General features: G+C 40.8%; 1 protein-coding gene across 3 annotated transcripts in view; it reads left to right on the top strand.

The window, feature by feature from the left end:
* Positions 1–14529, top strand: part of Vmat (Vesicular monoamine transporter) — an 85233-nt gene extending 70704 nt beyond the window's left edge. For 2 of the 3 annotated variants that reach the window (XM_089241592.1, XM_089241593.1), the window contains exons 10-14: positions 1257–1320; positions 7739–7858; positions 8005–8050; positions 8141–8228; positions 11850–14529. In XM_089241592.1, the coding sequence (XP_089097718.1) occupies positions 1257–1320; positions 7739–7858; positions 8005–8050; positions 8141–8228; positions 11850–11957 (426 nt within the window). In that variant the 3' untranslated portion in view covers positions 11958–14529. Of the gene's footprint in view, positions 1–1256; positions 1321–7738; positions 7859–8004; positions 8051–8140; positions 8229–11849 lie in introns of those variants that run through there. The other variant, XM_089241594.1, reaches the window with a different exon arrangement.
* Positions 14530–14752: the final 223 nt, after the last annotated feature.

Genomic DNA, 14752 nt, shown 5'->3' with positions numbered 1-14752 from the left:
TCAAATGATTTGCGGAAATTTCACACCTGGCACGTTTCATCACCGGTACATTTCATGCCTGACATTTCGCCTGCCCTGATCGTGTCAGCGGCGGAGTGGGTGGATGACCAAGTAAGTGACTGCATCAGTGACCAAGTGAGTCGGTGAGTGACCAATAAGTGGCTAAGTGAAGGGTTAGAAGGGGACCAATTGAGGCCGTGAGTATTAATGCGTATTAGTGATCAAGTGAGTGACTATATGAGTGAATGCCAGTGTGAGACATCAAGTGAGTGTGGCTACTCATATGATCACCAACTTTATCACTCACACGGTCACTCATATACGGCCACTAACTTGATCCCCGATACGTAACACACTTGATCACTCATTTGGTCACCGATACGTAACACACTTGATCACTCATTTGGTCACCGATACGTAACAAACTTGATCACTCATACGGTCACTCATTTGGTCACCGATACGTAACACACTTGATCACTAATTAAATAACTAACATCCATATAGAAGAGTTGATCCACTTTGCCCAAGAATATTTAGAAGACACCAACGAATAAGGCAAATACACAAAAAAAATAATAAAAGTCCTAATGCATTTCAACACCAATGGGTGCCGTCTTCAGAGGAAACATTTAACCACTAGTTTCGCTGACCGAGTTTCCCATTTGGGTTGAATACCAAATCTTCACGCTCGGTTGCTCAGCAGAAGAAGTACGTCTGCTGAGCAGCCGAGCGTGAAGATTTGGTATTCAACCCAAATGGGAAACTCGGTCAGCGAAACTAGTGGTTAAATGTTTCCTCTGAAGACGGCACCCATTGGTGTTGAAATGCATTAGGACTTTTATTATTTTTTTTGTGTATTTGCCTTATTCGTTGGTGTCTTCTAAATAACATCCATATCCTACGGGATTTCTGACCATAAAACCATCACCGAGAAACGTATTTTCAATAGGTTTGACAAATTTTGAACATGTTTAAAATGAAAACTGAAATGGTACATGTGTGTGCATCCCATACACATTCCACAATTTCCAAACATTTCATGGATAGCAATACACACATTAGCACAGTAAAATAAAATAATACTTATGTGCATATATCAACTGGTCACTCACTCTACCACTCATACGGTCGGGGCAGGCGAATTGTCTGGGCGAAAGGCACAGGAGATATTTCCTGGTACCAAACGTAGGGGGCGAAATTTCCGAATCCCATTTCAAAAACTGCTCATAAATACCAATTTTCCTATTTTACAGATACCGTCGGCCAGGAACATCACTCACCTTATCTTGCCCAACGCTGGGATCGGATTTGCTATAGGTATGAAATGGATATATCGTAACATGCAGTTAGAAATATATCGATGCAGAACCATAACGAGGGTGCATCACACAGGGCTCACTTGGAGGTGGGGCCCCGAGTGGACCATTTAAGCCCACTCGGGGCCCAAGAATAGGCCAGAAGGGGGCTTACATGAAAATTCTCGCACAGGACACAGAATGACTGGTTTCGGCACTGGTAAAATGTTATAAATACCGTATATGAAAATATAAATGTGTGAATTTTGAGATGAATTGATGTGATTTAATTAAAGTGCAGTCGAACCCCGATGTAACGCCACCATTTGTCTCGAGGATTTCTAGCGTTGTAACGGGTTTGGCGTTATATCGAATTACGAATTAAGGTACGTAATCACAGTGTCGTAACTAGCCATGCCTGTGCCCTGTGTGAGAATTTGCATTTATTCCCCCTTATGGCCTAATTTTGGGCCCAGAATAGCCCATTCCACCCCGCGGGGGCCCCTCCCTGTGCGGGTGCACTTGTTGCACCTGCCTAGTTACGGCACTGTGTAATCGATATACAGGGTGGGGCAAAAAATCCGTAGAAACTTTAAAAATTCATAAAACCCGGAAAAATACCCGAAATAGCAAACGGTTTGCAGGGTTATCATCGCTAGGTCACGAGAATTTTTATGACAGGGGAAAAAAAACTCAAAAAACAGCCGATAGATGGTGCTGACGTACACAAGTCAAAGAAAAGATACGCAAATAATGAACAGAATGACTCCCAATCGTTTATTACAGCAGTATGTGTTCTCCACATGACCACCACCACCACAGGGGATAACACAATGCAGGCGAGTCACAAATCCAGCAACGGCAGAGTGCAGCAGGTCCATATTGAGCTATTGGTCTAAGCCAAACTTGACCATTTTGTTGGTTTTTGGGTCGCTGCTGAGAATAGTTAAGAACTCCTGCCCTAACGTAATTACGTCGAAGTTAAGCGTGTGTTTGGAGTTTTAGTAAAATGTTGCCATCTGTCGTCTATATTTTGAAACTCATATTTGACCATCGTACTATTTGTAGGATAGGAGTTTCGAATAATCACGGCGCATTTATCTTAACTTCTTCATCCAGCTCGTACGGAGCAGCATCAAACAGGGAAGCTTATGGGAGTCTTAAAGACTCGGTACGCCCTGAGAAAATGTGTCTACCTCAGTCAGTCATTAATGGTATAAAATAGAAGTATTCAAATTTCGTCCTGGTGGTGGCGAGAGAATTATCTTCAACCACATTTACGAAGGGCCAAGGAGCGAACATGTTGATGTTTGAATTACTTTAGTCCAAGGGTCTTTCAACGCATGGCCTCGTGGGCCGCATTTGGCCCTGGAGGATTTTATCACGACCCGCCGACTATTTTTAGAAAATACCTAAAGACTAAATAAGACTTTCAGTAATAGCGAAATAAATAACTTCAACATTAGCAATAGGAATTATTTCATAACTGATAAAAGAGAATGTATATTCGAGAATCAGTGAAAGAAATTATCACGCAATTAATGAAAGAAATGAGTTAACGGGATGAATAATTACAGAAGCATTTGAAAGTAAATTTAGAATAATCAAAGGAAATAATTAATCAGAAACTTTTTCCCCCCAGAATTGCTAATAGAAATTATTTCAGAACAAATCAAAATTGATAATTAATGAAAGAAATAATTTCAAAACAAGTAAAAGTCTTCAACTACTTTGGGCCCCGGTTTAACACGGTGGGGGGGGGGGGTTCCATTGGCACTTCTGTTAAGATGTCGCTGTGCCATTGTAAATTTGGATTCCATTTTTGATTCTTAATAGGCAGCTCCGTAATGAGTTCGAGGCCCGCGGGCTTCGTGGGAACTTTCAATTTTTCCCGCGATGCCGTAAATGTTAAAAACCCCTAGCTTAATGAAATATAGGTGCAAGTGAAAATGACAAATGTCTAAATTTTCATGTTTGGCACATTGATAACGCTGCTAGGAATCAGTGTGTAGCCAGCGTAATTAGTTGTAGTAATTCTTCCTATCGATACAACAATAATCCCTCTATAACGATATTTTTCTCAGTGTCCGCTCAGTATAGTAATATCGACGTGCCACTGTATTTCAATGTTAAATCACACCGTATAACATATAATCTGCTACAGAAATATTATCCTAGGCATTCCTTTATACCGTTTCATACACAGTATAAGGCTAGAACAGGGGTTCTTAACCTTTCCCAGCAGCGACTCATTATCGGCTTCGTAACCCACGAGACTCAGTTCTTCGAAATTAGTGAGTCATTGACGCATTTATAACAGGTTGTAGTGGGCTTTGTGCGACTCTTTTAGGAAGCCACTGAGAAGGGCGTTTTGATTTAAGGTTTGGGTCGTGGCCCATTTAGCCCAAGAGCCCCTGGCGCTTGGTGGATTTGTACGAGCCATTTCGGAAACCCTGAAAATCAAGTTTGAGTCATGACTCATGACCCCCATAGTCCAAGAGCCCATGGCTGAAAATGAATTTGCACGACCCATCTCGGAAGCCAAATTTGAGTCGAGACTCATACCTCATGAAACCCTGGCTGTAAGTGAATTTTCACGACCCACCTTGCGAGTCAAATTCTGGTCGTGATCCATAGCTTAAGAACCCCTGACTGTTAGTAGATGTTTACGACCCATCATGAAAACACATGCGTGTCAAGTTCAAGTCGTGACCCATAGCTGAAGAATCCCTGACTGTAAGTGGATTTTTACGACCCATCTCGGAAGTCCCTGCAACCCATAGGTTAAGAATACCGGAGATAGAGCGTTCGTTCATGTCGAGTATTCCAATAAGTCATCCAGTTCAGTTCATCGCAGCATAAAGTCGGCACCGTGCTGGTCGTGCAAAAGTCATTCGTCTTCCGGATTATAATCAACATGATAATAATATAAAAAAAAATGATCGGGAGTACATTAACACGACGCGACGTCGGCGCATAATGAGATAATCCCTCCTTCCCTCGTAGAAGCATTTGATCACGAGGTGCGACTGCCATAAGCAGAAGCCATTAACTTCTGATCCCGCATCCCGTCGGCAGATATTGATTGAGCGGATGTGGCCATTACTTACCTAATCACATTTCTTCGCTTTCCAAAAATCAATTTCGTTCCTTTCTTTCGCGGATATTTAAAGGAAGCTCCAACGAGCGTGATTTCATACAAGAAAAATGTTATAAGGATAAAATGTGCATTGCCCTGCCTTACATTTTTGTCAACAGCGACAATCTGACAGATTGATGTCTTTTGTTGCATACACGCTCGACCCATGGCCCGCGAACTGAAACTTAATTTTGTATAAATGAAGTAAGTGGCACATTCACAGACCATTTAAGAGTTTGACCAGCGAAACATCTACAGATAACTTGAGGGATACGCGGCATATTTACATATTACTTGGAGCGTGGGGGCACGATCTTGACTTAACATGCTTTCATATGGGACAATCCCCCTGCATTTAAGGAGCATTTGGAAATTTTCTACTCCATTCAGGCATTCAATTTTCCCCCTCAAATTCTATGAATATTTTTATGCAATTGAACAAGAGCATTTAATATTTTAGTTGTCGGTTATTTTCTTCTCGAATTTTAACTTCAACAATATACAACTTTTTTTTAAAATCATTTTTAATGAGAAATTCTCTTGTTAACAAATCATGGACACACACACACACACACACACACACACACACACAAAGTTTCAAGATACACTCATGTCCATAAATTAAAGATAATTCAGAATCACACGGAAATCGAAAGTAAAAATTTCACCTGTAGAATTATCACACACATCTGCAAGAATGATATGCAAATTTCAGGAAGCCACCGGATGATGCCGATAGTACGTCATAATGACGAGAGTGTGAGGGGGGGGGGGGTATATAAGGAACGGTGGCAAAGAAGTGAAATTGTTCACAAGAGTTCCGTAAGGCGCTCAGTGCCATAAGCGAATAGTTATGACACAGAGAGGACGATTTTTTACGTGATAGAATTATCGGCCGCCTGGAATGTGGGCGTACTCAGATGGAAGTATCCGAGGAACTTGGAATTGCCCAAAGTGTCATCTCTAGGCTTTGGCAACGATTCCAAGATAACGAAAATGTCAGTAGACGTTACAGTACAGGTCGCCCCCCCCCCCCCCGAGTTACAACGCCGAATGAGGACCGGTATTTGGCAGTAACTGCCAAAAGAAGCAGACGGACACAGCATCCGACCTGTCTCGTCAGCTATCTGCAGCCACGGGTACCACAGTTTCAAGGCAAACCGTGTACAGACGTTTGGGAGATATTGGTCTATATGCTCGCAGGCCTGTTAGATGTGTTCCGCTCACGGCAACTCACTGTCGGCAGCGATTAGCCTGGAGTAGAGAACATGCAATGTGGACATCGTCACAGTGGGCTTCTGTGATGTTTTCCGACGAGTCCAGGTTTAGCTTGCAGTCTGATTCACGTCGGACTTTCATATGGAGAACGCCAGGTACCCGTTACCACCAAGATAACATCATTGAACGACACCGTTACGGTGGTGCAGCATTGCTCGTTTGGGGTGGAATTATACTGGGTTCCAGAACAGATCTGCATGTTCAAACCGGAACCATGAAAGCCCAAATTTATCAAGACATCATTCTGGAACAAATGTACGTTTGTTTAGGGGTACCATGGGCGCAGAATTTGTGTTTATGGATGACAACGCCCGTCCTCACCGAGCAAACATCGTAAACGAATGCCTTGAATCTGAGGATATAACCCGTACGGAATGGCCAGCATTCTCACCTGACTTGAATCCGATAGAGCATGTGTGGGACATGCTTGGCCGACGAGTTGCAGCCCGTCAACCACCTCCTACATGTGTACCGGAACTTCGGAGAGCATTGCTTGCTGAGTGGAGTGATCTTCCCCAAGATCAGATCAATAATTTGATACTCAGCATGCCTAGGCGTTGCACGGACTGTATTTCATCGCATGGGAGACATACAATGTATTAACCATCATACCAACCATGTAATAGTAAGTTTTTGTAAAGGAGATATTTTTTACAATTGCTCCAGGGAGCAAAAATCGTAGTTTTTATGAATAATATCATACATACACCATCGTTTTTGTTCTTTATCTTTTGTTGAATAAATGGGCTTTATGAATAAGAACGTTTGTTTTGTTTCTGAACCTTTATTTGCCGGAGCTGGCATTATCCTTAATTTATGGACATGAGTGTATTTGAACACACAAGCGGTGTTCGAAAAAATTTCCCTTGTCGAGAAACTCAATTTTGAGAAAAGAGCATTTCAATGGAAATCATTAGTATATAAAGGGTATCCTGTAAGTGCTAGCACGGCCTTTATCTCATCAACCGTCCGTCCTAGAGCTTATTATCCCGTACCAGTTTTAAGAGCGAAACTACAATGTGTAACAAAATTAAAAAAATTTAAATTTTTATACGGTCATCCTGTTCTCTAACTTCCAATTATAACGTTGTTGCCCTCTCTATTGAAACTATACCTCTACGACGGACAGTTGATGAGATAAAGGCCACGTTAGCATTTACAGGACACCCTTTGTATATAATGCATGCCGGCAGTTCATATATTAAAATATGTAAAAATACTTCTAGTGCAGGTTAAGGACAACTCAAACACAATTGACGCAAAATGTTTTATAGTATTCGAAAATGTGCTTCTTTTTTGAAAATTTTCTTGCAGTAACCCTGTTTGACCCGCGGCACAGTTCCAGAGCACTAAAGTGACCCCACGGTGCAGTTCTACATCACTTATGTGGCTCGCGACATATCACAGATCCCTTATGTGGCTCGCGAGATATCCACAGATCACTCAGATGGCTCATGGCACATCTATTCATCACTTGGGGGACTCACGGCAGAGTTCCGCAGCACTAATCCCCAGATTCCTTATGTACTTCTTGAAATCCGAGGCTGTGGTCTCCAGCCCTTATGTGCCACTGAGCGCAAGTGCAATTTTTCTTCCTAGTCATTTGGGCTCAGCTATCCATTTTAGTCAAATGGCTTGCACGTTGCAAGTCGAGTTGATAGCAGTCTTCATGGAAAGAACGACACCAGTGATTCGATACTTGCGAGCACGGGGCAAAGGGAGCCACCACTATAAATATTTTCTAACTTTTCCGACACAACTTTTCCTCCTTTGAGGTAACGGAAGTAAGGTGCTCTGCATCAGTCCGGGGTTGTGAGCGGTTTTATCAGCTTAGAACTACTTCCCATTGGTATTAATGGTCGACTTAAACCACAGATTGCAACTAACTAGACTACGGTTGTTGAAAAAAAGTTGAAAATATACTCGAACTAATTTTTAAAAGACCTTTGATGGAATTCTTTATAGAAATTGAAATTTAAAAATTTTGATACATTCACATCCCATATTTCATTCTTCTAATAAGGGATGGTTGATTCGTCAATGATGCCAATGTTGGGATACCTCGTGGACATTCGTCACACCTCCATCTACGGGAGCGTCTACGCCATCGGAGACGTCGCGTTCTGCGTTGGTTTCGCTGTAGGTATGGTTCATGATCGTTCATATTCCATCCGTTCAACCAATTTCATTTCAAACTGATGATAAGTTTGCCGTGAAGTTTGAATAGAAAATCGTTTGGTAGAGTGATGTTCAAGAATGAAACATTGAATTACTTTATTTTACTTTTAGGGCCCGTGTTGAGCGGTAGCATCGTGAAAGCCGTTGGATTTACAGGGTGTGTTTCTTTTGAATACTGTCAACTAGAAACCATTATGGCTATGATTTCATTTTGTTGAGTTTAACTCATTTGTTTTGTTCTTTTAAGGTTAACTTATTGCACCAGTGCCATCTGTTTTGTTTACGCACCCCTGCTAATTCTCTTACGCCATCCTCCAGGACGTGAAACTGATCAGGTAATCCTACATAGCCACTATTTTCTTGGTCTTTCCAAGGAACATATGACATATACAGCATGCCCAATATGAATAGTTTAAAAATTGAAGGAATTGGTGCATTTGAATGAGGTTTGCGAAAAAAGTTATTCTTACGAAGTGGAACATTTTTGTGCAGAAAATAAAAATTAGTTCAAATTTTTGTTGATAGAGGGTGCTGCAGAGAAGCACATAACTGAAAATATACAAATCAGAGTCCTATAAAATGCAAGGTTTACGATTAAAAGCTCATTTCTGAATTTTCCTGTCGCATATTCAAACATAAGTTTTTCATTGTGGTGTTGACATTGATGTATAAAGCACCATTAATGGAGTTGTTTTACTTCAGCCACGAATCGGCGACCGAAGCTTCATGAACGTTTTGAACCCAGAAGGAAAAAACTGCAGAAAGGTTCGGGTAGAAAAGCCAAACTACTTCTTCAAGGGCCAAATATGTATGGAAAAACACTACACGCTTTATTATTGTATTTAAAAGATAAAACATTTATCTTTTAAATACATAATGAAACAATCTAAATAAAATAATCATTGCATGTCTCAACTGTTACAGTCCCTAAGAATAAGCAATACCACATGCCAATACAAACTTCTAAACACGACGATAAGTCATAAAAACATAAGTTTTGATCTTTAATGTTTCGACAAATTCTGCTTTTAAAAATATGAAAATTTTGTGGGTTTTTTTTTGTTTTGTAGAGCAGGCCACCGAATAGGGATCAAAACAACATCGCCAAATTGCATGATGAAATTTCCTACAAGTGTAAGCGTAAGAGGGTTCTCATACTAGGGGATTTCAATTATCCAGGTATTGATTGGGAGAACCTTTCATCTAGAGATCAGTATGAAAGAGACTTTCTTAAGTTGGTGCTCGAAAATTTTTTGTATCAGCATGTATCAGAAGCCACGAGGGGTACTGCTATTTTGGATTTAGTTCTTACTAGTTCTGAGGATCTAGTTGAACATGTTTCGGTGGGGGAACAGTTTTCTTCCAGTGATCATCGTATCGTCAGATTTCACTGTAACTTTTCCTCGGGTAAGGTTGATAACAAAAGACTGGTTCCTTGTTTTCGAAGAACTAACTTTGATGTTCTGAGAGGAAGGTTGGCGGAAGTTTTCAAAGACCGGTTGGAATCAGTAGGGGTGGTAAGTCAAAGGGTAGAATTTAGTACGAAGCCGTTCCTCTGTTTTGCATGACGTCATATATATCCTTTGTTCGAAAAAAGCGTGTTAGTACATCGCGCCCTCTATGGTTCACGGATACCGTGCGGAACCTTTATCTTGAAAAGAAAAGAGCATTCAGAGAGTATAAAAGTGGACGAGATGACCTATCATTGTTTACTGATAAAAGAAGACTGTTGAAGAGAGCAATAAGGGATAGTAAGAAGGAAGTTGAATCTAGGTTGGCAGGTAACATTGGCTCTGACCCAAAATCATTTTTTCGATATGTCAATATTGGATGTAAGGGAACAGTTGGCCCACTCTCGATAGGAGGCTCTAGGTTAGAGAGCAATGTTGGCATGTGTAATGCTTTCAATGACTTTTTCGCGTCGGTTTTTAATGGAGATAATCATATTCGATATACGGGTGTTGCATGGGGTAATAAAACCCTCAACGATATTCAAGTAGAAGACGTGGAGGTCCTAAATCTTCTAAGAAATGTATGTGCAAGTAAAGCACCAGGACCAGATGATATCTATCCCAGAGTCCTCAGGGAATGTGCTAATTAATTGTTGGGTCCAGTCGCACAGATATACTGGAGTAGTGTTACTGAGGGTATCGTCCCAAGGGATTGGAAACTTGTTAATGTTGTTCCGATATTTAAGAAGGGTAGTAGAGAAGCTGTGTCCAATTATCGTCCAGTGAGTTTGACGAGCTCCCTCTCGAAAATTTTGGAAAATATCGTCAAAAGGCAGTTTGTGAAGTGGATAGACGAGAATAATGTATTGTCGGATAGACAGCATGGGTTCCGGAAGGGGAAGTCATATGTAACTAACCTCCTTTGCTTCTATGATCATGTGACTAAGGCTTTGGGTAAGAGCAAAAATGTAGATGTTGTTTACCTTGATTTCCAGAAGGCATTCGACTGGGTCCAACATGGTAAACTCTTGAAGCGTTTACACGAGATTGGAATTAGGGGCAACTTGCTGAATTGGATAGAATCGTGGTTAAGAGATAGGTTGCAGCGAGTTATGGTGAACGGGGAATTCTCTGGTTGAACAGACGTCACCAGTGGAGTTCCTCAAGGAAGTGTCCTTGGCCCCATACTTTTTTCACTTTTTATCAATAAACTCGATCAGGGTATCGATGGGATTACTAGCAAATTCGCAGATGATGTGAAGTTAATGGGGGTAATCGGGAATCAAAGCGATAGGGAGTCGCTCCAGACCAGTCTAAACAGGATTGCAGCATGGGCAAATGAATGGAGCATGACTTTTAGCGTTGATAAGTGCATGGTCGCTCATTTTGGTTCGAAAAACCCACGGTTCTCTTACGAGTTGAATGGTGTCACTATCGTGGATGCAATCAGGGTCACCGATTTGGGAATTCTCATTGACGAGCGGCTTAGGTTTTCTGAACATTGTTCAGCGGTGGTCAAAAAAGCGAATATAATGCTTGGTCTCATTTTCAAAAAGGTCTCTTCGCGTTCTCCTAAAGTCATTCTTCCGCTTTTTCGAGGCTAAGTTCGTCCTGGGCTGGAGTATGCTGTAAGGTTTTGGAGACCATGCCTGCAGAGGGACATAGACTTGGTTGAAGTGGTGCAGAGAAGAGCTACGCGTGTCCTTATTGGCACACAGGGCTTGAGTTATGAAGAGAGACTTCACTTTTTGAATATGTTCACATTGGATGAACGCAGGTGTCGAGGAGATATGATCGAAGTGTTCAAAATTTTCAATGGGATGGATAGGATGGACCATGAACTTTTAGTACACCGCCAATCGACTGCTTTTACAAGGGGACACCAGTATCGATTGGTGAGGGACAATGCAAGGTTATGGTGTCGCAGGGAATTTTTCTCCAATAGGGTTGTTAATAAATGGAATAGCTTACCCCCGGAGGTAGTAAATTGTAACACAATTGACACGTTCAAAAAGAAATACGATAAACATGTTGGGGTAAATCGAGAAGCTCTGTCCATACTTAGAATAAGACAACCATAAGTATTCTTTATGGGCATTGTATAATATTCAATCATGCGTATATATTGTCTATAATTTTTGTTAATTGCATTTTTAATTGGATTGCTGTATTTTTGAAATATATGCCATCCATACTTTTATGGGCATCTTTTTCTCAGCCACTTCGTTGGGCATTTTGCCTGTTGTGGCGTTGTATTTGTATTTGTTATGCATTCCACTTGTTGGAAATTTAAGCATACGGGGACGACGACGACGACTGAATAATGTTTGATACTTTTTATGCATACGACCCTTAAAAAAATAACATTTTAAGAAATCACCATGCCCCTTTGAAAACTTTTTCTAACTGGAAGTATTATACTTCTAAAGTCAATGATTGCAGTAATAGAGACCTATGGACAAACAACTTAAATCACCCTGTATAATCCGTTGCATAATTTTCCAGATCCTGTTGAAAGAGACGACGATGCCATACGTCAGTTACACCAACGAGGAATCACCAGATGAAGACAATTTCCGCAAGACATCGGTGCAAGACGATTGGGTGAAATGAGACCGAGAAATATACAAACACACGCAAACACACTTACCTGTAAAACATTTTTAATTTCAAAGAATAATTTTCAAAAGTATCTCGTTGTTTGTATCGATTCGATGCCGATGTGAGTGACGGACATCGACAGAAATAATAATCATTTATCATCGTTTTGTATGAGTTTTTTTGTGTTACGTGTATAAGCATATGGATTTGATGTTGAATACGTCATTTCGACATTATCCATTTTAAATGTTTCAATATTCTAAAAAGGATTATGTTGCGTGAGAGAACTGGTGTATATGTAAAGCTGAAGATAACGGATACTTGAGGATACAATGAGCGAACGGCGCTGAGTGTTTTTGTTGCATTCGTGTTGTATTTCTAAGGATACGTCCACATTCATAGACAAAATCATGCACTATGTGTCTATAGACAACGTTCTTCGATTGCCTACAGACAGTCACGCAACAAGGCGAGTATCTTGCGACTTCTCATAGACCAAAATAGCAGGTCTATGGGTTTATCATCTCGGACGGAAAACTTGGATGGAGATAAAGTTGCGCAACATTTTGTAGGTTTGGACGTATGGCAAGGTGGATGGATCGTCTTAAGCAGGATGCACACCACCAGCGCTACACACCTTCAACCCGTGGAAAACCCGGTTCTGTGGTGTGAGGGCCTACACCGACTGCACTACTGCGCAGAACTAGTTTTTCCAGTGTTGCTAGTACAAAGCTGGTGATTGTAATGGCCCAATTTACGTGGCCACAAAAGAAATAAAAAAATCGGGTATGCGCAGGTGTAGACCAACACCACCTATAGAACAAGGCGTCCGCTCGGAGCTCGTCACGTCACTGAAGAAGACTATTACACCTATTGCCATTGGGTATAGCAGGTCGACGCATGCGATATCAATCTTTTTTTGCAGTATATCCAATGGCAATAAGAGAAATGGCCTTCTTCATTGTCGTCAAAAGCTTCGTGCGGAGGCCTTGTTCTATAGGTGGTGTTGTGTAGACCCGGCTTTATTGGTCGACTGGGCGTGGCCACCCCCCTTTTAAGCAGGTTTTCCGCAGGTCAGAATCACGTAGGGCGGCATGCGTGGACCCGGCTTTGCGATTTGTTCGTTACTGTCTATAGACAATCGCGTGATTTAGTCTATGGGTGTAGATGTAGCTTCATGGTTCTTTTTTTGGATGATGCTATCAGTGTAAAATTTCATGTATCGGTTGTTTTTACGCAATCGAAAATAAGAAATACGATTTGAAGTTATATTTAACTGAAATTATACCTCAATACGGTTCTAGAACCTTTGTCAGAAGCGTTTTTGGCCGTTACGACCTTGAATCTATACCTCGTAAATACAACTGCTAATATAGTGGAGAAAAAGCGCATATTGATATTCTAGATCGAGGGATTTTCAATCTTTCAGAAACTGCATTTTTTTCCCCATGAATCTTGAGAGCTAACAAATCATAATGATTCGTAAATATTCATAAAGTTGCATCTTAATAAGTGGGCCCAACGGGGCTCTCGGTGCTTTGAGTCAAACAGGAAGCAGAGGGATACGCAGGAGTGTTCTAGATCAGCGGTTCTCAACGTTTGGAAGCCCGCGGCCCGGTAAATCTCGGTAAAAAATAAGTGAAAAGCCCGGTCGTATACACAACTAACGAGAAATTAATGGGAAAAATGAAACTGCGAATCATTCACGGCCCGGCGGTTGAGAAACACTGTTCTAAATCACTTGAATGGCCTGCGGCACCTTTCAAACCAATGAAGTGGCCCGCACTCATCTAAAGATTGAGCAGCATTTGTCAGGGTGCCAACAAGATAGGGGCGACCAACTTCTTTCTGTTCGTGGGCAAACATAAGCTACTGCGTCAAGGCCGCACCATTATTCTAATTAATTAATTAATTAGTAAATTACTTTCGTCACTAGAAATAAGTAGTTTGCAAGAAGTTTGTTAATATGGAAATCTGATGCTGGAACTGGTAGCTCTAATAATGATCACAAATTAATTTCATACATGGAACCTTATCGGGGGCTGCACAAAACCAATTCACGTGTCTCATGCGGCCATTAGCCAACCCTGGTCTAAGATATCAAGGCTCTTATTCTCCGTTCTCGTAGTTTGAAAAAAAAAGACAGCTGAAAACAGCTGACACCGAAACTACCAAAAATACTAATATAAGTAGGTGCTAAAGACAATAATTAGTAGAGCAAATGATTTTCACAGATTTGGCTCTTTTTTTTTTTGCTTCCACCAAAGTGTCTCGTTCGCAAAACTTCAGAGCTTCAAAAAATGGAAATATCCGGTCATTTCAGCAAAAAAATCTGTGTATTGATGCAGCTTAAACGAAATTATTGTACATCGGAATCTCGTTGTGATGAGCTTCTACCGCTTGATGTTGCGCTTGATAAAGCTTTACAATATTGGACTTTACGAAGATTTTTTGTGTGTGCTGGATGTTGTGTATAATTCATGTGTAATTAAATATATACTGTATACATACCATAAAATATATTTATTCTTTGAATGTGCTTCTAATATACATACGTGTGATAAATAAAAACTTCTAAAGTTGATTTCGTATTTATTTCTCCTCGTTTTTCCTTCTACACTGCATGGATGCAGTTTATTATGTACATATGGACACCAGTATGATTGCCGGAGATGATTAATGACATTTAAATTGAAGTGGCTATTTATCCATAGTTAAATTTGATTTGACTCCACTAAGACTGTTCGATTCTAGATACGGTTAAATATACAGTTTATTAATTAGAAGAAACACATGGTACGTTAACA

The sequence above is a fragment of the Pholcus phalangioides genome, unplaced genomic scaffold (genome assembly GCF_987345545.1).
Source record: "Pholcus phalangioides strain wild (caught in Gottingen) unplaced genomic scaffold, Ppha-v1.0 ptg000014l_1, whole genome shotgun sequence".
NCBI classification, from domain to species: Eukaryota; Metazoa; Arthropoda; class Arachnida; order Araneae; family Pholcidae; genus Pholcus; species Pholcus phalangioides.
This window is presented reverse-complemented; position numbering and strand designations above follow the sequence as displayed.